The sequence below is a fragment of the Poeciliopsis prolifica genome, unplaced genomic scaffold (genome assembly GCF_027474105.1).
Source record: "Poeciliopsis prolifica strain line A6 unplaced genomic scaffold, Auburn_PproV2 SCAFFOLD015, whole genome shotgun sequence".
NCBI lineage: Eukaryota > Metazoa > Chordata > Actinopteri > Cyprinodontiformes > Poeciliidae > Poeciliopsis > Poeciliopsis prolifica.
Genome location: NW_026562390.1, coordinates 1,176,120 through 1,196,901, shown reverse-complemented (window position 1 = coordinate 1,196,901; position 20,782 = coordinate 1,176,120). Strand labels below are relative to the sequence as shown.

Here is a 20,782-nt window from a genome sequence, read left to right as displayed (position 1 = left end):
ATTTTTTTTCCTTTATTATATTTTGTATTTTCTTATTTTATTTTCATAATTTGTTCAGCTATTAGGTTTTCTTCACAACAATTTGTTATTAATTTTACCATTATGTTTATTATTTCCTCTTTGCTATTTTTTATTATTATTCATTCTATTATAATTATTTAACTTACATAACTATTTTTACTATTATTACTGTTGCTGTTATTCCTGATATTATTATTAAAGCTACAGTAATATGTATAAACAAGCAGTAGTTGTTAATTTGCCTGCATTCTGTGAAGACAGAGCTCAACTAAAAAGCAAAGCTCTCGAATTATATATGCAACAGTGTGAAAGGTTGCATTTTATCCAACTTTACGTCATTATTTGAGACATAATTCTGCTGCACATAAACCCTCATTAATCCAGACGGTGTGCTGGAGCTGTAGAGCTGTAGAGCTGTGCGGCTTTTAATCACCAGCCTGTCAGCACACGACCAAACCAGACAACCAAACCGGGAATTTTCAGGCAAGCTTTTACAAATTAACTTATTATCCAAAATTCTAATTTTTTACATTTTTTATTTCTGTGATCCCATTTTGGTCTTGACTGCTTCTAAAAAAATACCAAATGTTTAAAAAGGAATGAAAAAATAAACCTACTTCTGGCAGTTAGAAGTAGGTTTTATTTGAGGTCAATATGTGTGAAGTTTGTTTCATCCAATTTATTTGCCGTTTTTTTTTGTTGGGTCAAATTCTGCAGCATCACCTAGCAACCCCAGCAGAGTTCCGCCCATTCCCTAGCAACCCCAGCAGAGTTCCGCCCGTTCCCTAGCAACCCCAGCAGAGTTCCGCCCGTTCCCTAGCAACCCCAGCAGAGTTCCGCCCGTTCCCTAGCAACCCCAGCAGAGTTCAGAGGGCCTAATTCTCCGTTGTATCAGTGCAGTGAACTAACTCGTAAAGTTTGTTTTTTTAAAGTTAATCATGTAACCAGTTACTATCCATCTCATATTTTGTGTCTAAAAAGCAGTGACAATTTCTGAATGTGAAACCACAGAAGCAGCGTCGAAAGCCCGGCTGCTGGGCGACCACACACAGTATCCACCAGACTGGATCTAAACCGCAGCAGCCGGAACAGTTTTCTGATTAAATCTGCAGAAAATCATTTCAAACGTTTGTGTTAGAGACTCCGACAGGTTCTCCTGTTCCAGGAGTCTGAGTGTCTGCCCCAAGGGAGACATCTGGCTTCTCCTGAAACATCCTCATTACAAGCCAGAGCCGCTTCAGAGCGCATAATGAATTATTACAAGTTATCAAACAAGATTTATTTTTTTTGTCATCTATTGTATTTTTTTACCTCCAGGACGTTGGTGCGCGGGGAGCGAGGCGGTTTGGGAGCGGAGCGGCTGCAGCGGGGCGGGTGGTGGCTGCAGTGCTGCTGGGCGCCATCAGGGTCATCCAAGAGGAAGGACAGCTGATGCAGCTCCCCCTGCAGGAGGGTGGCAGAAAGACGCAAAAAAATAATCATCACACAGAGCAAAGAAAAACTAAAATTACTACCAAGAATTTTTATCTAGTTTCTACTGCAAATAATTTTGTTTACTTGAAATAAGACAAAAGATATTTTTGCCATATCATAAAGAAAATGATAACCAGAAATAAAATGTGTTCTGCATAAGAGCAGCAGTGCCTAAAAACACTCAGACAAAGGAACGTGTCAGTATTTCTCAGGGTGGAATCACTTCTCTTAATACAAACATGTCACTTTAGGGGTGTTGGGACAAGCAGAATCCATTTTATTTGATGCAGTGAATAGATCCAGATGCATTTATGACAGTCGCAGCGCCGACCCTCAGGCTGCAGCTCATGTTGTAGAAACTGGATACCCACAAAGCAAAGCGGCTTAACATGCTTTATGAACTTAAAAAACAATCATCCTGTTAGGAAAACAATGACCACAAGATGAGGTTTTATTGCAAGGTGCATGAAAAAATATACCCCAGTCTGTTTTTTGATGAAAACATTCAAGGTTGTGGTTTCAGGGGATTCATGGAAACAAACCGCTGGTCTGTAAGAATCAGGATGTACAATAGGGCGGGTCAGAAAAACATGGCTGAAATAACGTTCAACACGCTTTCTTCTCTAAGCAGAGAAAGATCCGAGTGTCTGCCTCCTCAGACTTCATCAAGATGAAACAAACTTCACACATATTGACCTCAAATACTCCAGGTTCTGCATAATTTAGCGGAAGAAAACTAACATTTTAAGACTTTTTTCAAATCAACTCAGATACTTAAAGTTTGAAGCATGTTTTAAATGTTGAGAGTTAAAGGAACATGTCAGGGATGCATCTGTTTTTTAAGACCAGAGGGAAGACAAAGAAAAAAGTCATGCAAGTTCAGAATGAGGTCAAAGTTCAGCTCCGGCTGAACCTGAACTCATTCCTGTTTGTAGTTCAAGGTTCTATGGATGATAAATTAAATCATCCATAGAACAATTATTGAGTCACTAAGTCTTTTCTGAGTAAAAAGCATAAAAATTCTAAGTCAAAATTCTGAGTAAAAAAGTCTGAATTCTAAGAAAAACCATCAGAATCGATAAAGTTCAGAATTCTGACACAAAAGTCAGAATTATCAGAAAAGTCAAAATTTTAAGTTAAAAAAGTCTGAATTTTGCTACAAAATGTAAAATTCAAAGAAAAAAGAAAATCTGAAATTTTAGGGAAAAAAAGTCAGATTTTTTTCTCCTGATGCTCAACAGGATTTCACCTCAGAGGGAAACGTACTAAAACTCCTTTCCGGATAAAAAAGCTTTAGTTTGCCTTAAAGGTCTCTTATTTTGTTAAATTTCATGGAGTTCATAACCACGCCCACCTCAGAAAGCAGCTTACTTCAAACGGAGTTTCAAAACTCTCCAGGATGCCTCCAACCATGAGGAGTCCATCAGAACCGATGTCCAGGCCGTGGTTGACCCAGTCCACGCTCTCCAGCAGCGAGCAATCCACAAACAGCTGCAGCCGATTCCTGGAGACACTGAAGGCAACGCGATGCCAGTCTCCATCGCACAGGCCGCTGATGGGGAACCTGCAACAGAACCGTTTCAGCAGGATGCAGCTTGTGTTCAAGTCATAAAGAAAAAGTTTGTTTGTTCCTTCAGCTTATGTCAAATGAATGTGTGCAAATTATGTTTATTTCTCAAATTTTGTTATAAAAAAGCTGTGAAATTCCAAATAAAAACTTTCCAACTATTAAAAAATATACCAAACTCCTGCTGCTCTTCTAAAAAATATACAAACAAACCAAAACTTTTGCACAGAATTTCCAGCCAATTATGAAATCAGACCAAAGATGGTCAGCATAATGTTGCAGAATTTTTTGGGAGAAATTTCAAAAAGAAAAAGTGAAATTTCTCTGAACAAATGAATTCTCAGAAAGAAATTAATTCTGAGAAAGTCATAAGTATGACAAAAAAATCAAAGTTCTGAATTTTTTTTAAAAATTCAGAGAAAAGGTTTGAATTCTGAGAAAGAGTCAAAATTTTGAGGAAAAAAAATAATTCTGAGGAATAAAATAAATTCTGAGAAAAAAGTCAAAATTCTAAAGCCAGATTTTTTTTGGTGGTCCCAATTCTCTTCTTGCAAAAACAATATTAGCTCCATTCTGCCTCTGACGTTTCAAATCTGCTCTGGAAGTAAGCCTGTGAAAGCCCCATCGTGAAAACTCACTCGTAGTGGCGCTGCTGAGTCCCGATGAAAATGATGGCGTAGGCGCTGATCCGGACCTGCAGCGTGATGTGGCTGTCTGGGCTGAGCACGGTGAACACGCTCTGTTCGTCCCTCTGCCGACTACGAAGCTGCACCAGCAAACTGAACTCATCCGAAAACCTGGAGGCAGGAAACACAGGCAGCATGAGAAAAACACAACAAGCAGAAAGACGTAATATAAACGTCATTTAATGGACAGGTTTTCAAACTGTTTTAATTCAAAGTATGATGTTCAATTTTATTTAGCCTACTTTGATATTATTTTACTTATTAAGAAACATTTTCCCAGGTTTTAATTAAAAAACAATCTGTGAAGAGGAAATAGTATTTTTATTTTTAAGGAATTATTGATATAAAAATATCTCCTAACTCTTGTTGAATAGTTTCCTGTAGGTTAGTTTTGTCTCAGTGAACTAAGATATTTGCACTAGAAACTGGACAAAAAAACATATTTGGCAAGATATTTTGTTTTTGCAGTGTATCGACTCATTTACCCCACAATTTGATGTGAAACTAAACATAGGCCAGTCCTACGGAGAAAAACAACCTGAAACATAAAAACAGAGCTACAACTGAATTAATTACCCATCAAAAGTTATGTTTCAATGGCCTAGTCAAAGTCTAGATCTGAAGGAATAGGAGAATCAATTTTAGATTAGAATTTTCTAAACTGAACAAGCTTAAGCAAAGTTTTACTTTTATTCAATATGTGGATTTTTCTGAATGCAGCTCCAACTTTTTAAAATAAATAAATAATTAATAAATAGATCGCATATTCGCTGACTTTTCCGTAAAATTAGATGTTCTCGAAAACATGTAGTTTGTGAGGCCGAAATACATGGACGCAATTCCACTTAGCATCCTATTGGCTATTGTTTGCAAAGCAGCCAATCAAGGAGAACCATTAATTTTTCCGTGGCACTGATTGGCTGTAAGAACGGAAATACCGCTGAAGCAATATTAGCGCGCTGATGTAGTTTCCACCGAGCGTATTAACGTATTTTAGGGTATATATGATATATGTTTGTTTAAACTATTAAAATATGTAACAAATATGCGTTTTTAGATGCAATTTTGCAGATTTCAGCTATTTAAAAGCGGTTAATAACCTCACAACGTCCAGTTCTGAGGTTATTAATGCTAATAGCGACATTAGCATTCCTGTAACTGCAGCGAAACGTCGTTCTAAATATCATACTAATCCACGTTTACTGAAATGTAACAAAAGTCTACAAATATTAAAGAGATTGAAACACATTTGCGAGGCTTTGCGTGAATATTTAAATCGGGAGAAACAAACCTGTCGCTGAAAATCTGGTGCATGGGGAGCGTTAAGGTGGCGTACTGTCCGACTCTGATTACCGGACAGCTGGCGCCCTCTACAGTCAGGGAGGAGTTACTGCGATCTGACACCTGGAGAGAAAGCTCCTGCAGAATATTCAGCTCTTCTGCAGGGACACAGACAAAGACTGATCAAAACATCAACCAGTTTTAAATATTACATCATCAGATAAAAATATGTCCCAAAAATTGTAGTTAAGTAAGAGTAGAGAAACTTTGAAATATTTTGACTCAAGTAAAAAGTAGCCTTCCACAAAATTACTCAATTAAGAGTGAAACAGTATTTAGTAAGAAGTCTACTCAAATGCTGAGTATAAGATCAATCATTTAATATCTAAAAATGATATCAACAGATGACCAAAATATAAAGCTAAGTGGAAAATTGTTGGGTTTAGGAACAAAATGACAATAATTCAGATAGGTAACAAAAATAACAAAATCAGGCAAAAGATAATTTTTCCAAATCAGTTTTTTTTTTCAGTATAAAACTTTAGAAACTAACAAAAACTGCATGTGTATGTCTGGTGAATGTTTGGTTAAAACATGTTTATTTTTCATTCAGTTGGTAGAAAATCCAGAAAAATTACTCAAATAAGAGTAGAAACACTTCACAATAAAATCACTCAAAGTACAGTGTAGTAAAATACTTTTAAAGTACATTTCTTTAAAAAAGTCACTGAACTAGATGTGACTAGTTACTGCCCAACTCACTGGGTTTCTCATGGGGGTCCTGCTATCCGCTTTGGGAGCCCCTGCAATTGAAAACATCTGCGATCCAAAACCACTGCGAACACACGGCTCACTTAAAGGCCGACTACAATCTGCGGCGCGGAGCGTTTTAAAAGGATTTCTGTTAGTCACAGTGCCGCGCGGCTTTCTACCTCGGCCCCCGCTGGCTGGTTTCCTGCCAGCGGTTAGGAGTTATATGACAGGCTTTTATTTTAGCTGGAGTGCCATTCATCATGTGTAGCCTACAGGTGTTTGCCTTGAACAGCTTCTTTCTTTATTATACCTGGAGAAAGTGAGTCACTGCTGATGCTGCAGCAACCTGACAACTGACAGGGACCCGTCTGAACAGAGATGCTGGTGGGATTATGTAACTGCTGGATCCAGGATTAATTAGGGTGATGTGTTTGAAGCAAAAACACCAACTCGGCCTGCCGTTGTCAGAGGGATCTTAAAGAAAGCACTTATTAAAGAAACGCCCTGAGGGACGCCACGGTATCGACATGTTTCAGGCGGCTGGAGCGCCGCCAAACACCACAGAGGCTCAGGCCCAACTCCTGTCAGCCATGTTTTAAAATAAATGAGACCGTGTCTGTCAGCCCCTCTACGAGCTCGTTATCTCTTCCTGAAGATAAAGCCAGGAAAACCTCTGCAGCACTGAGCACCACGCTGCAAAAACACAAACCTTTACCAACTATTTCACTTTAGTTAATATCTTAGTTCACTTTAAATAAGACTAAATGAGCTTACGAGGAACCTTTCAGCAAGAGAGGAGATATAAGTCAATGAATCTTTAATACTGATCGTTCCACAGGCAGATATTTTCACTTACAACAAGACATGTTTCCCATAAGTAGAACTGGAAGCTTTTTAATCAATATGAAATTCACATTTTGTACCTTTTATTCTTCCATTTGTGTTTCTACTGTTTCTGAAAAACCCACTCAGATGTGTTTTTATCTGAAATAAGAACATGAGTGTCAAACTCGAGGCGCGTGGGCTAAATGTGGCCTGGGACAGGATTCTATGCGGCCCCTCTAACTTTTTATCAAAGGATAAAAAGTGTATTACTCCTTGATAAAATACATCTAAGTAATTATTTATAGTCTACTTTTTTAAAGAAGAATTGCATCTAAATTTTGTTGTACAATGTTTCATTCTTACAATAACTCAGATTTTATTCTATTTTAGCTTCAAATCAGATCATTTTCAAGGCCAAATTCAACCAGAGAAATATTAACTGAATGCTAATCAAGTAGCAGCAGCAGGTAATAATTTATTTTATCGCTTTGGCAGCAAAAGAAACTGAGGAACAAAACTGTGCAACTAGAAAGCGGGAATGTTTTTAGAATAAAAGAAAAACAAACGTTTCTTTCTACACGTTCAGTGTTTTACCAGATCAAAACTCATTGCCATATTCTCCTCTGGAAACTTCAGGATTTCTCTGATTTCAAACAGAATGAAGCAGAAGATGAAGTCCCACACTCTGGAATGCCTCGTAATTGGTTTCATCTTCCATCTTGGCTCAGATTGCTGGCGGAGCATTTAAAGAATGTGCAGTTTTTACGACAGGCTGTTAGTAGAGGTGCTAAAACTGTAAATTATCTCTTTAGTTTCTCTGTTTCGGTGATTTGTCTCGTTTTTCCAGAGCTCAAAACGTCCAATAAACACTGGCATGTAGTGACCCCCATATGCTGATGATGTTTTTCTTTACATCTAAGATCCAATAACATTTATAATCTCTAGATATTAATTTAATCTGATAATTTTCCATTTAGCAAACTCTACAAAAGACAACTAATTGCTGCAGACCTTTTTCACCCAAATATGAGTATTTTGGTGCTGACTGCAGACTCACTGAGACGTTTATGAACATCTTGCACTCAATCAGTCTTTTTGCACCAATCTGCCAGTTCAGAGGCCAGTAATTTACCAGCCTGTTACTGGGATTTTTACTGGACCTGTTAGAGTTTTAAACCGTTCAGAGCTGAACGTTACCCAGACATCCTCTGTCTGCACGTTTTACACGTCTCCGTTAACCAGAAAAATACTTTAAAATGACAGAAAGGTCGATAATATTCAATTTACGCAGCTTTTTGAAGCTGTTCTTTTACTGTAGCCAGAAAAACATAAATGCTGACTCAGATACATCTCGTTTTTGTTACCAAATTATAATAAGCACATGACTATTAACATTAAGGGGAACATTTCACACAACAAACCCCCGATTTTACCTACTGCTTAAATCCTCCTGAACATTTTCTGAGCAGAAAATAAAGTTTACAATAACTTAGGAGTTATAAAGAAGTTTTGAATTCAGCTGAACCGTTTCCATCAGTAGAGAAACCGTAATAAATGAAGCCAGAGGAGCCGACATGTGTTTCAGGTTTATTCAGTCAGATTACAGGAGAGCCACAGATCGATGCCAGCGGTTTACGTCACCGTCGACTCGATTCGGTTCAAACCAAATTAAATTAAAAGGTTAAGACCCAATCTAAAACATCTTAGCTAAGAAAACATATTAAATTGCTCTGTTACCTTTAACTTTTTGTCCTCAAGAGTTATGAGCATGACTCAAGATTTTTAAATAAATGCAGTTTTATGTGAAATTTAAGCATCAAAACTCATCAGAAACTTTTATTCTTGCTTTGATTATTTCATTGATGTTTGAGAAATCCTTTGAAATCTTCATTGAGCTGTGCATGACGCCTGGGTGGACTTAGTTCCGCCTTCAAGACGCAGCTCCTCCCCCTCAGATCCTTCAGACTAGCCAGCAGCAATTAGCATCAGCTGAGTTCATTACTGAAGCTTCTTCTCAGTTAAACGTTGGTAAAAAAATTTTGTTAAAGGGCTAATAGAGGAGCCATGTTCTATTAGGCGGAGCTTCAGAAACAGCAGGAGGTTCTTAAAGAGACAGAGGCCCAATTTCAAGGCATCAAATCAGGAAGTGAAATTACTTTAAAGTTATATTTGATATAAACAGCTTCTTTTTTATATGTAATGAAGGTAAGAGTTACTTTATTGAGCTATAAAATGACATAATTCTGTCCCCTTAAAAAGTAAAATCACCCAAAATACTGAAGCTGTCATGAGTTAAAGTTTGAAAAAGTCTCCAGATCTGCAGTCTGAACGACTTTCTGCCCTTGAAAACACAAACAAAACCAGAGTCTACATTCAGCACACTAACAGGATTTGGTCACTCGCTACCTGCAATGCTGTACTTGGTTGAGCTCAATGAATTAATTAAATTAAATTTGGATGCATCAAAGTCTAATTTACAGTGCAAGTTGGAAGAAATGTGGCCAGATTTACTATAATATGTAAGAAAATGCAAATAAGCTGCTTTTTAAAATGGATATTTTGTGTTGTACCCAGGGCCGGTCCTGGCTTTTTGGGGGACCTACTTTGTCAAACTACAACAGGGGTGTCCAAACTTTTTACAACATGAATCCCAAAGTTGAAGCACTTAGAGCGCACGTGTCAAACTGAAGGCCCAGGGGCCAAATATGGTCCCCCGTAGCTTTTTATGTGGCCCTGCGTTAATAAATCCCTCCAGTTTTTCATAAATCCATAAAACTCGCACAAAATCAACAGAGCTCCACATTTTTTCTGATTTCACTGTAATTTCTTTATCAAAATTGGCCAAAAACTTTATGTTTAAGTGGCTGCTTCTTCAGCCTGACTCCAGGTCAAGTACAACGATTCATAAAAAGTCACATTTAACATCGTATAATAGCGGAAAAATTTCTCAAATTTCTACATTGCAAAAAAAATTTTTTTTAAATCACTAAATCTTGGAGGAGCTGATCAGTGTGAAAAGATGTTCATTATTATTTTATTTTAAGAATCACTTATTAAAATGTATTAATATTTTAACAGTTTAACAAGTTTTATCAATAGTTTCTTGAACAATGTTCAGATTTTTGTTTTCTCCCAAAATGAGAAAAAGTTTGACGGTTCTGAGTTAGAGGATATGCTGCCCCCTGCAGGTGGGAGTTAGCATCATTTCAACTCAATAAACTCACAATTATGCATTAATGCAAAAAACTGGAGGGACTGATTGAGGGAATTTATCAGTTTACAGACAAAAATTGCTTTGATTTGATTGATAAAATAATATTTAAGCAAACAAATGTCATCTTCTACTTTTTGGAGTCGCATAAGAAGCTTTGGCGGGCCGGATTTGGCCCTCGCACCTTAAGTTTGATGTTTTGCACAACGATATTAAATTGACCCCCTGCAGTTCTGTGAAAGCAGAGACATAAACCGGTTATCAAAGGCGTAGAGAACAAGTCGTACTGAGCAAGTTGTTTGAACAGATGTGCTTCCAGAGGTTCCTTTTTCTCGGCTGCGCCAACAAAAAGGAGCAGAGCGAGAAAAAACCGAAGTGAAAGGGTCTTAAATCACATCTGTTAGGCTAGAAAAAACCAACACCTGCTGTCACCAACTGGCCCACAAACAACCCCGGCAAACATTCCACCATGTCGAGCTGAAATACGTCACCAACCACCAGAATGTGAGAAAACCAGGGACTTTTCATGTGATTGCATCTCAATATACACAATTACAGCCCATTGTCTCTTCGCTGCCATGTCCTGACCTCCTTTCTGCGGTTCCACCGAGCCACACAGCCAGATGAGGAATGTCTGGCTCCAAACTGCAAACACATGGGGCAGCGTGGGGCCACATGGGGCAGCGTGGGGCAGCGTGGGGCAGCGTGGGGCCGCATGGGGCAGCGTGGGGCCGCATGGGGCAGCGTGGGGCCGCGTGGGGCAGCGTGGGGCAGCGTGGGGCCACATGGGGCAGCGTGGGGCCGCATGGGGCAGCGTGGGGCAGCGTGGGGCCACATGGGGCAGCGTGGGGCCGCATGGGGCAGCGTGGGGCCGCGTGGGGCCGCGGGGCCACGAGGGGCAGCGTGGGGCTGCGTGGGGCCGCGTGGGGCCACGAGGGGCAGCGTGGGGCAAGGTGGGGCAACGTGGGGCCACATGGGCAGAGTGGGGCCGCATGGGGCAGCGTGGGGCTGAGTGGGGACGCATGGGGCAGCGTGGGGCCACATGGGGCAGAGTGGGGCCGAATGGGGCAGCGTGGGGCCGAATGGGGCTGCGTGGGGCAGCGTGGGGCCGCGTGGGGCTGCGTGGGGCAGCGTGGGGCCGCGTGGGGCCGCGTGGGGCCGCGTGGGGCCGAATGGGGCTGCGTGGGGCAGCGTGGGGCCGCGTGGGGCCGCGTGGGGCCGCGTGGGGCCGAATGGGGCTGCGTGGGGCAGCGTGGGGCAGCGTGGGGCCGCGTGGGGCAGCGTGGGGCCGCGTGGGGCAGCGTGGGGCCGCGTGGGGCAGCGTGGGGCCGCGTGGGGCCGAATGGGGCTGCGTGGGGCAGCGTGGGGCCGCGTGGGGCCGAATGGGGCTGCGTGGGGCAGCGTGGGGCAGCGTGGGGCCGAATGGGGCTGCGTGGGGCAGCGTGGGGCCGCGTGGGGCCGCGTGGGGCCGCATGGGGCAGCGTGGGGCCGCGTGGGGCCACATGGGGCAGCGTGGGGCCGCGTGGGGCCGCATGGGGCAGCGTGGGGCAGCGTGGGGCCGCGTGGGGCAGCGTGGAGCCGCGTGGGGCAGCGTGGGGCAGCGTGGGGCAGCGTGGGGCAGCGTGGGGCAGCGTGGGCAGAGTGGGGCACCGTGGGGCAGCGTGGGGCCGCGTGGGGCCGAATGGGGCTGCGTGGGGCAGCGTGGGGCAGCGTGGGGCTGGAGAAATAAAGGGAATGAGATGTTATTCCACATCCGGCCGAAATGATTAATCAAAATGATCATGACTGAGAGAATGGTCAACTAATTTTCAGTTGATTAATCATTAACTGGAGAACAGAAATTAAAAAAAAAACATATTCAGAGACGTAATTAAAGCAACACGGTACAAAAATATTGATTCAAAAGTATTTCTAATTTTGTGTAAAAAAGGTGGTTAAATTAAAAATCTACTAGCTTTTAAAAGTCCAATTAATCAATAGATTAAATGTTAACTAAAATAATCAATCAGGGCAATGATTGAAAATGCAAGTACAAATAATGAGAGAAATGTGCTGGTTGTTGTAGTTTTGAACAACTGAATATAAAATCTTTACACGATTTCATCAATAATCTGCCAATCGATATAATATCCTTTGATCTCTTGAGTCTTTGTCCGTCTGCTCCGTCCCGTCTTGGTGAGGTCAGCAAAACAAACTGCCTAAAACTGGCAACACGACAGTCATTAAAGTGCCTGTAAAAACTTTAAATGGCCTGTAAAAAGGTCCAGAATATTTCAGATTTAACAAACTGACCAGACGAGCTTCTGCTTGTTTCACCAGTTAAATGGAGACAGAAAATCCATGAAACCTCCAGTCGACTTCTCCATATTCCACAACTATCACGTCAAGTAGGTTACAATATTTATTGATTTAGTTCACAGAAGAGGCAGAAATAACGCAGGAAAACGGTTAAACAACAACTCAAACCTCCCTTTTCTCGCTCGCTGTGTCGGCTGTGCTACACACAGACTTGTTCCCGTAGCAACTGCCAACAACGCCGCTTCATGTTTCAGGTTCAACACTTTAAAAAAAATCACTCAAACGTTTCCCACACAAAGAACAGAACATTCAGTCCATTACAGTTTTATGATTTTTATGTTGCGATTATTAATAAATTATTATTTATTAGATTAGCTACCCCTGCTATTAGCTAAGCTAACACAGCTGATTTAAAGACCTGCTCTACTGACGATCTGTCAGAGTTGGTGTTTAAATCACTTTTTTTATTTTGTAACTGAACCAAAACACAGTATTCTGCAGCACATCCACATCATAAGGTTGTCATAGTCAAGCTAGCATAGCTGATCCACTTCTCTCTCCCTCGCTACATTTTTCCTAATTGAAACTTTTTCCTGACCTTGTTATAGTCGTTGCAAAGCACTGTGTCCTTTTTTCTTTCATATATCAGGCAAACATTCAAGATTTGGTGAGTTAACAACTTCTCAGCTAAAACTAATGCTAATTAGTGCTGGCGAATGATGGGGGTTGGATCTTGAGCGAGTGATGTGGCCCACATGTTCACTAAACTCTAATCCAGAACCACACAAAAATAAAATAAATTAAAAACTAAACTGGAGGGAAAACCAGATAAAACAGGAAAGGTTACATCACCAGTTTGCTAGTATTTCAGATATTTAAGAATCAATATTTATCAGCAGTCACTGATAAATATCTTCAGCCATGTCGTCCAGTCTTATCTTTAAAGGGTTTTTTCGTCTGCTTCTCCTGCAGGACTGATTATTTAGAGTTTCTTTAGAGATCTTTAGGTTTGCCAGGTTTTAACGGACCGATTCCTTCTGACGTAATTCCTTCCAACCAGCAAACCGTCAGTCTGACAAAAAGACTTAAAGCTCCAAGAAGACTTGATCTGAGCTCCGAGGGAAATGTTTTGATTCATGCGGCACCGTGATAAACGCTGCCGCACCGTGAGAGTGACGGATTTACGACTCAGTCACAAGAAAGTAAACAAATCCTCACGAGTTAAAGAAGACATGACAGACGGCGGTGAAAAGAGGGGAAAGGCCAGCAAAAAGGAAATTAATGGCAAAGAAAACAGACCAAGTCCTTCCCTCTGGCTGGCCTCATGAGGTCGAATCGGCTGTCAGCTCCTCCGACAAACACAGATAAGAATCTTCAGCAGTTCATCGTTAGGGTGGAAGTTCATAAGTATTTCTGCCCTTCATGTCATTCACTGAACCCAAACGTTCGACCCAGACGGGCTGATATGTTCAGGAACGAGCTGCGTTCACGTTACGGAACGCGAGTAAAACTTTGGGAATATCCGCTAAAGTCAAAACAAAAACTATTTTGCAAATTCGACGTCTAAATATGATTATCCAGTCAATGTTTACTCTCACAGATGAGCAGTTATCAAACCGCAGATGTTCGAAAAGCAGAAGTGGAGCCTCCTGCACAACCAGCGAGAATGCAGCAGGTAATTTCTGGATGGTGAGTAAACGACAAAACACTCGTCTTTCCCAGCAGCCATTGTACAGCAGCGGTAAAACCAGCTGACCAAAAGTGCTGGAGCTCTGTTTGGGTTGCTAGGTAACGGCGGAACTCTGCTGAGGTTGCTAGGTAACGGCACAAAGCCGACAGAATGCGACTCAAAAAAAAAAAAAAAAAAAATTGTATTCCAGACACCAAAAAACATGAACTTACTAATAAAAATATGTTTTTTTTTATGATTGGCCTGTTTTTAGAGGCATCTTAGAAATATAAAAACATGCAAAATGTTAATTTTACACAGTAACTTCTTGTGCAACTCCTAAACAATAAAACACAAACTACAAATGAAATTCAGTTCATTTACATTTCAGCTTCCTGTAAACAGACAGAGCCGACCTGATGGTTGCAGGACCAGCAGGTTCAACACACAGGAATGTTTATTTCACCCGGCAGCAAATTTTTGGTGTCAATTAAAAGTTTTGACAGCTCAACGATGAACTGAGTATCGGCGTCTCAGACCTTGCAAGGGCTTCAACTGACTTTTAAACGAGGACGGCGTCTGACGGACAGAACCGGCAGGGTTCTGATGGAAGCAGCGTCATTACGTCAGCCGCCGTCTACGAAGCAAAACAAACACATTGAGGCCGTTAAGAGCATCGCAGCTGCAGAGGCTACGGCGAACCTTCTGGTTTCGTTTGGCTTTAATGATGAATCAGGGAAAAGAGACAGATTAGCACATAAAGCGCCGCCATTAAGACGCCACTCAGCACCAGACAGATATATATATATATTTGAAATGGACCTGAGGGTCGGCAGGTAGAACCAGCAGCTGCAGCTCCTCCACAGCCGACATCTGCAGGCAGGTGTTGGACATTTTTAAGCAAGTTCTTTGCAGCGAATGGTTGCAATTAACGTCCAGCAACATCGTTTCAGTCGGACAACAACAGCGAGATCATCAACTTCCTTTTTTCTCACGTAATCGTGTTCGCTGCATCTGCAGGCGCTTTGCTGTTTGCGGTTTTCTCATTACCTCGTCACCGAGGTAATAAGAAAACCGCAAACATGTGGGGAACCTTCGTCCCCGGACGCCGACGGACCGCTCAGAGGGAAGCTTCAGGTCCAACACGTGGGCCGAACCGATCCCTGTTCAAACCGCAGAGCAGAGCCCGACCCCACACCCAGAACCAGAACCAGAGCATGTTAACGGCCTCCGGGTCGCAGCGGATCACATGATTGGTTCCACATGGACCTGACCTCATGTTACCAGTGACATCATGTCCTGAACCCGCTGAAAACCTGGTACCACGGCCGGGACGCCTTCAGAACCTCCTCTGGAACCCAGATGTTCCTTCACCAGCAGCTGTCTGCAGCTGTTCCTCATCCCCTCCGTCCATCAGAACCGGTTCCTGAAAACGCCGCGTTGCATCCAGGATGGACGGCAAAGGAAAGTTTCCACAAAAAAATGTTTTCATTTATCTCACATTTTCTGGGAAAAAACATTAAAAATTCTGGTTTCAAAAATGTGAAAGTTTTCTGAATAAAACTCAAGTTTCTTTAATTAATTTTAAAAAAATTATCCACAAAACAACTTGGAAATGTCTGGTTTCAGAAAGCTAAAAAAATGCTGAATAAAAGATTTAAGATTAAAATTAATCTAAAACAATTCCTTGAAAATTAGTTTTAACAGTAGAAAATATTCCACCTTCAGATGTTTCTTTAAATTTTCTATTCTTCTCCCAAAAAATTTTGTAAAAAGCTCAAAATCTCCAGGAAAATATTTCTAGAAAATTTTGAGATTAATCTCAAAATTTCTGAATTTTATCTTGGAAATGTTTTACATTTCAAGCTCAGAAATTTCCACATTTTTCCAAGAACATTTTTCATTCTTTCTTTCTGTCTAAAGGAAATGACGTCTGTTACTGATGGTTGTTCAGTTTTCATTTAGCGTTAATAGAACCAACAGTTATGATTAGCGTCTGCTAAATACCTTGTTAGCATAGCTCAATTTATGTTTATGATTAGTGCATTAGGTTAGATTCTGTTGAATAACAGCTTGGTGTAGCGCTTTAGCGTTAGCTGACCTAATGTCTTAGGTTAGCTTCTGCTAATTAAGGTGCTAGTGTAGAACTTTAATGTTAGTGAAATTTGTTCAGTATTACTGCATTAGCTTAGTTTCTGCTTCATAACGTGTTGTAGGGTTAGCTTCTGCTATATAACAATGCCAGTGTAGCATTTCAGTGTTAGCAGAACTGATGTTTATTATCAGTGCATTGAGTTAGCTTCTGCCTCACAACATGTTGGCATTAGCTTCTACTAAGTAGGTGCTAGTTTAGCACTTTAGTGTTAGCAAAACTTGTTCATGAATAGTGCATTAAGTTAGCTTCTGCTTCATAACATGTTGGTGTAGCGCTTCAAGGTTAGCTTCTGCTATATAGCAATGCTAGTGAAGCACTTTAGCTTTAGTGGAACTAATGTTTCTTGGTAGTTTAGGGTTACACTCTTCCACGTAGCATGTTTAGGGTTAGTGCAGCTAACTTTTTGATTAGCAGTGCAAACCACTGGTAAAGCTAATCAAATTTTGAGTCCACCCCAGAAGAACAACCCAACATCCTTCATTTTTAGCGGGAGCAACAGTCTGCTCAGCTTCAGAGTTTTACTGAGGAGTTGTTGTTCGTGGGATGTTGTTCTTTTGGTCATGACCCAAACCTCAGCCAACTCTAGTCTTTCTGCTTTGCTTTCCAAGAGTCAGAAGCTCTTGTAAGCTCTGAAAATGTCTCGAAGAATCAGCAACGTCTGCAGCTGGTTATAGTTTTTTTTTCTTCGTGAAGCTGGAGAAACCCTGGGCAATGTCTTAGAGTCACAAAAACTTCCCCCCCCAGCTGTTCTGCATCACAAGCAATGTCTTTCTCCTGGGGTCAGAGGTTAAACAAAGCTATTCCAGACATCAGAGCATCCCAGCTGGATATAATACTTGGAGGGCAGGACAGATGGACAGATAAAAGGTAAAAAGAGGGATTAAAAATGACAGCAATGCTGAAAGCGAAGCAGGTTATATGGTTACTGGAATGCAGCTGTGCTCACAATCCTCTGCCTCTTTCATGTGAACATTGAGCTTCATGAGACACTTCAGACGTGGAAAACGCTTCACACAGATCCACGACGTTCCAGAGAACAAGAAAGATCAGCGTACTGCAGATGTGGAGGTTTGAATGTCTGATACCTGAAAATAATCTGTGAAACCCAAACCGAGTTCCCAACATCTCCTAGCAGATTTAACGTGAATAACAGCGCCGTTGAATCTTTATATCTTGGCATTTTTCAGCCCTTTGATGGAAAACGTAGTTTTCAAGTGACGTCACACTTCCATTAACTTTGTAGCTGACAGCCATCTTGGTAGGCAAACGCAGCACAAAGCTTCACCTGAAGTCCATGGATGCAGACAATCAATGTTAGACTGGATTTGTAACGTTTGTACAAACGGTTTGTGTGAATAACAAGGTTCTGGTGACTGGCAGAGTTATTACATGTAGGAACACATAGGCTACATGTCCGTCCTAGCTAGCACATCAGAGCTACATTGGCTAAGCTAATTTGCTAATTCGGCAGTAAGCACTGCTGATGTTTATCTTAGTATCACACTGAGGACTCAAGTCGTTATTATGTTACGTTTCATTGAACAGAAACGAAGCAAAAACTTTTTCTAAGGTTCCTACCAAAATGGTTGTGAATTACAAAGTTAGCGTCACGAGGGAACTACGTTTTAGATCGACCCAAAGCGAGGGTCTCAGGCTTGTTTTGATTCATTTACCCAGAATTCCCTGCGCTGCAGTCCACTTCCTGCTTTTGGAGCGGTTTCGGTCCGCTTGGCGTTCACACATGGATTCAAACGGCACCAGAGTTCACTTCAGACCGAGGTTTGTAGTCGGACCAGAGTTCGCTCTTTCGCTGCGATTACGCGTTCACACCTCAACAACCGGACTAGACGTTCCACAGAAACGGACCGGAGTCGGATTGAAGCGGATCAAACATGGCCGCTGCAACCGAGCCGCTGAATGTTCCGGATCGGATCCGGTCCAGGGAGTCTTGGATGAATTAGCGACTTGTAACCCAACATGTGTTCTGTGGCTGCATCACCAGCGCCGCCAAAACAAAAGGATCCAGACGTTCTGGACCCGGTGAGTCACACAGACGAGGTTCTGATCAGCCGAGTCGGCGCCGAATCCCAATCATATTTTATTTTGATCGATTGATTTTGATCTAATTTAATTCAGATTTAATTTAGGTTTTATTTATGTGAATTTCTTACAATTTTATTAATCCAACTGTATTTTTGATCAATTATGTTTTTATTTATATTTCAATTAATTTTTTATCTAATTTAAATTATATGTTATTAATTTATTTATATTTTTACAATTTATTGAATCTGAATGTATTTTGTTCATTTGTTTTAAATCCATTTTTACTTTAAATTGATTTATTTAAGATTTAATTTAAAATAGACGTTTAATTTAGTTTTTTTATGTATATTTAATAATTTAGTCTAATATATATTTTTGTTTATATGATAATTTTTATTCAAATTTAATTTAAAAGTATTTGTTTTAATTTGATTTGATTTGTCTGTAAGGATTTCTGGTTTTCTTTAACTTTAACACTCATAAACTAAACGGTTCAATCGAGAAATAAAATGATTATTGATGCATCGCAGCAAATGTTGCAGATATTGATCAGCTTTAAAACAAATGCAGCCTGTTGGCCTGAAGAGGCAGAAAATGACATTTTGATGCATTTAGTATCTGAGCACAATCTAAATCTGTCCAGTTGTGCATCAACTGGACAGAAAAATGAAGTTTTAAATCAAATCAAGTGTCCATGAAACTCTGCAGAGAGTAATTTGTTAAACGCCATTAAAACCTAATTTTCTGTGCAGTGAAACTTTATTTCTTCTCTGCGGTTTGACTTTTCTTCTCTGCAGCAGCAAAACAAGGAGTTTATGATGCGCTTTGGGTCAGTCTGACGCTGCAGAACCACTTTTTCATCTGGATCAGAACCAAACTGGGACAAACAACAGAAAAAAGCAGCTGATTCCCACTAATGAACCACAGAAACCCTGGAAAATGTTGCTTAAAAGCAAAAAGTCACAATTTAATAAATAAAAAGTTTAAATAGTAATGAAACTAGATTTATCAAAGCTTGTTTTAATGTATTTAATGAAGAACTGATGGCTCATAATTTTATGTTTAACCCAAAACTAAAAGAATAACATTAAATATTGAAGTTATTATAATTTATAAACATGAATATTTGCAGCATATTTTTGCTTTTTATTGGTGGAAATGATAGAATAAAATAAAAACAGATTTCCGGTGAGTTTCCTCCAGGTGAGTCTTCTTACCTGTCGGCAGCATCCCGGATCCGGACCCGCCTCCAGAGTCCAGCTCAGGTGAGGCGGCGCACCTGGTCACCGAGCCGAGCAGACAGAGAGTCCAGAGAGTCCAGAGAGACATTTCCACCGAACCGGAACCGGGCCGCCAGCTGCACTGAGCTCATCAGCTCATCCCCGACAGAACTAAACAACAACTTCTCCTTCTTCTTCTTCTTCTTCTCCTCCTGCTGCTGCTGCTGCTTCATCACGTCATCCAGACGGAAGCCCCGCCCCCTGCCTGAAGGCGCTGTCCAATCAGAGTCCAGGACGCCCCGCCACCCATCCGCCGTCTGAGTCCTGGATCCGCAACCTCCTGATTGCAGGTGGAAATATTTCCTTTAATATCAGGGCAAGAAAAATCAATCCTGCAGAGAGAGAAGTAAAATATGACCGATTAAATAAACAATAGCTGCTCCGTTTTGGAGGCTCAACAACCATTAGGAATCCGGAAACGGAAGATTTTTATTTTTACTAAGTTATTTTGGGGAAACCAAAGATTTCAGCTGCCTGCAGTAATCTGTTATATTATTAACTGTTTATCTGAACTATTTTCCTAACACACACACACACACGTTTGTTACAGTTTATCACAGCAACAGTCATTTATTATCACTTATTCTGTCTTGTTCTGTCTTCATGGGCACTAAATGCAGGCGAGTCATAAATGCTATTAACTGATGATATTACAGCCATTTTGTTCGCGGTAACAGAAATAAACCGAAATATCGAGATGTGTTTTCATGAACAGACGAAATATCGCGAGATTCATATTGAGGTGACAAATAAAATAATTTATTTAGAGGAAATGAAGCTGAAGCTTCTTCCATTTAACAACCTGAGCCTCCAGAAAAAATAAAAATAATAATAATAATAATAATAATAATAATAATAATAATAATAATAAAGCTGCGGGAGATGCAGGGAAGAGAGGCGATCATCTGACATGCGCAGTAACGTGGCTGCTGACGTGAGGCTATAACGCTGCTGTGTGGGCGGGTTTGATGCCTATGACATCATCGTCTTTATTTGTTCGTTCTTTTCCCCTAAACGTCATTTTGCACTTTTTCCTCGCAGAGCCGGTCTCTCTATCATTGCACAAAACCGAATCTCATCTTCAGCCCAACGAATCATGATGCCAACTAGTCAGAGTTCAGCATCCGAGACACAGAACATCACCATGGAAGCCCTGATGCCTGCGGTCGACCCGTTTCATCAGAAACCTCACCCCCAAGGAGAGGAAGGGACTGGCAAACGGGAACCCAGAACCCAGCACCACCTCTGCTCTACAGGACACCTTTGGTACCATCTTGGAGCTGCTGACGGCCAACGTTCTGCTTGGTGCCCCCAAAGAGAGACGGACCATCAAGGACCTGAAGGCGGCCGTGGGGAACACGGTTCCTCAGACGTTTGCAAAAGTTCTGGACATCGACAAAGACCTGAACAATGAACACACGCAGAACTTGAACCGTCTGATCGTACAACATCTGCTGAAAGTAAACAGCTCAGATTCAGAACATGATCAGAAGGCGGCGAGCAGGTCCATCATCAGC

General features: G+C 41.1%; 1 protein-coding gene across 1 annotated transcript in view; it reads right to left on the bottom strand.

The window, feature by feature from the left end:
• Positions 1-19,386, bottom strand: part of si:ch211-196i2.1 (collagen alpha-1(I) chain) — a 64,644-nt gene extending 45,258 nt beyond the window's left edge. Inside the window, exons 1-5 of the mRNA XM_055040518.1 lie at positions 19,203-19,386; positions 5,039-5,186; positions 3,700-3,858; positions 2,866-3,058; positions 1,333-1,464 (exon numbers count right to left, since the gene is read on the bottom strand). Coding sequence (XP_054896493.1) covers positions 1,333-1,464; positions 2,866-3,058; positions 3,700-3,858; positions 5,039-5,186; positions 19,203-19,314 — 744 coding nt within the window. The 5' untranslated portion in view covers positions 19,315-19,386. The remainder of the gene's footprint in view (positions 1-1,332; positions 1,465-2,865; positions 3,059-3,699; positions 3,859-5,038; positions 5,187-19,202) is intronic.
• Between the last annotated feature and the right edge of the window lie 1,396 nt (positions 19,387-20,782).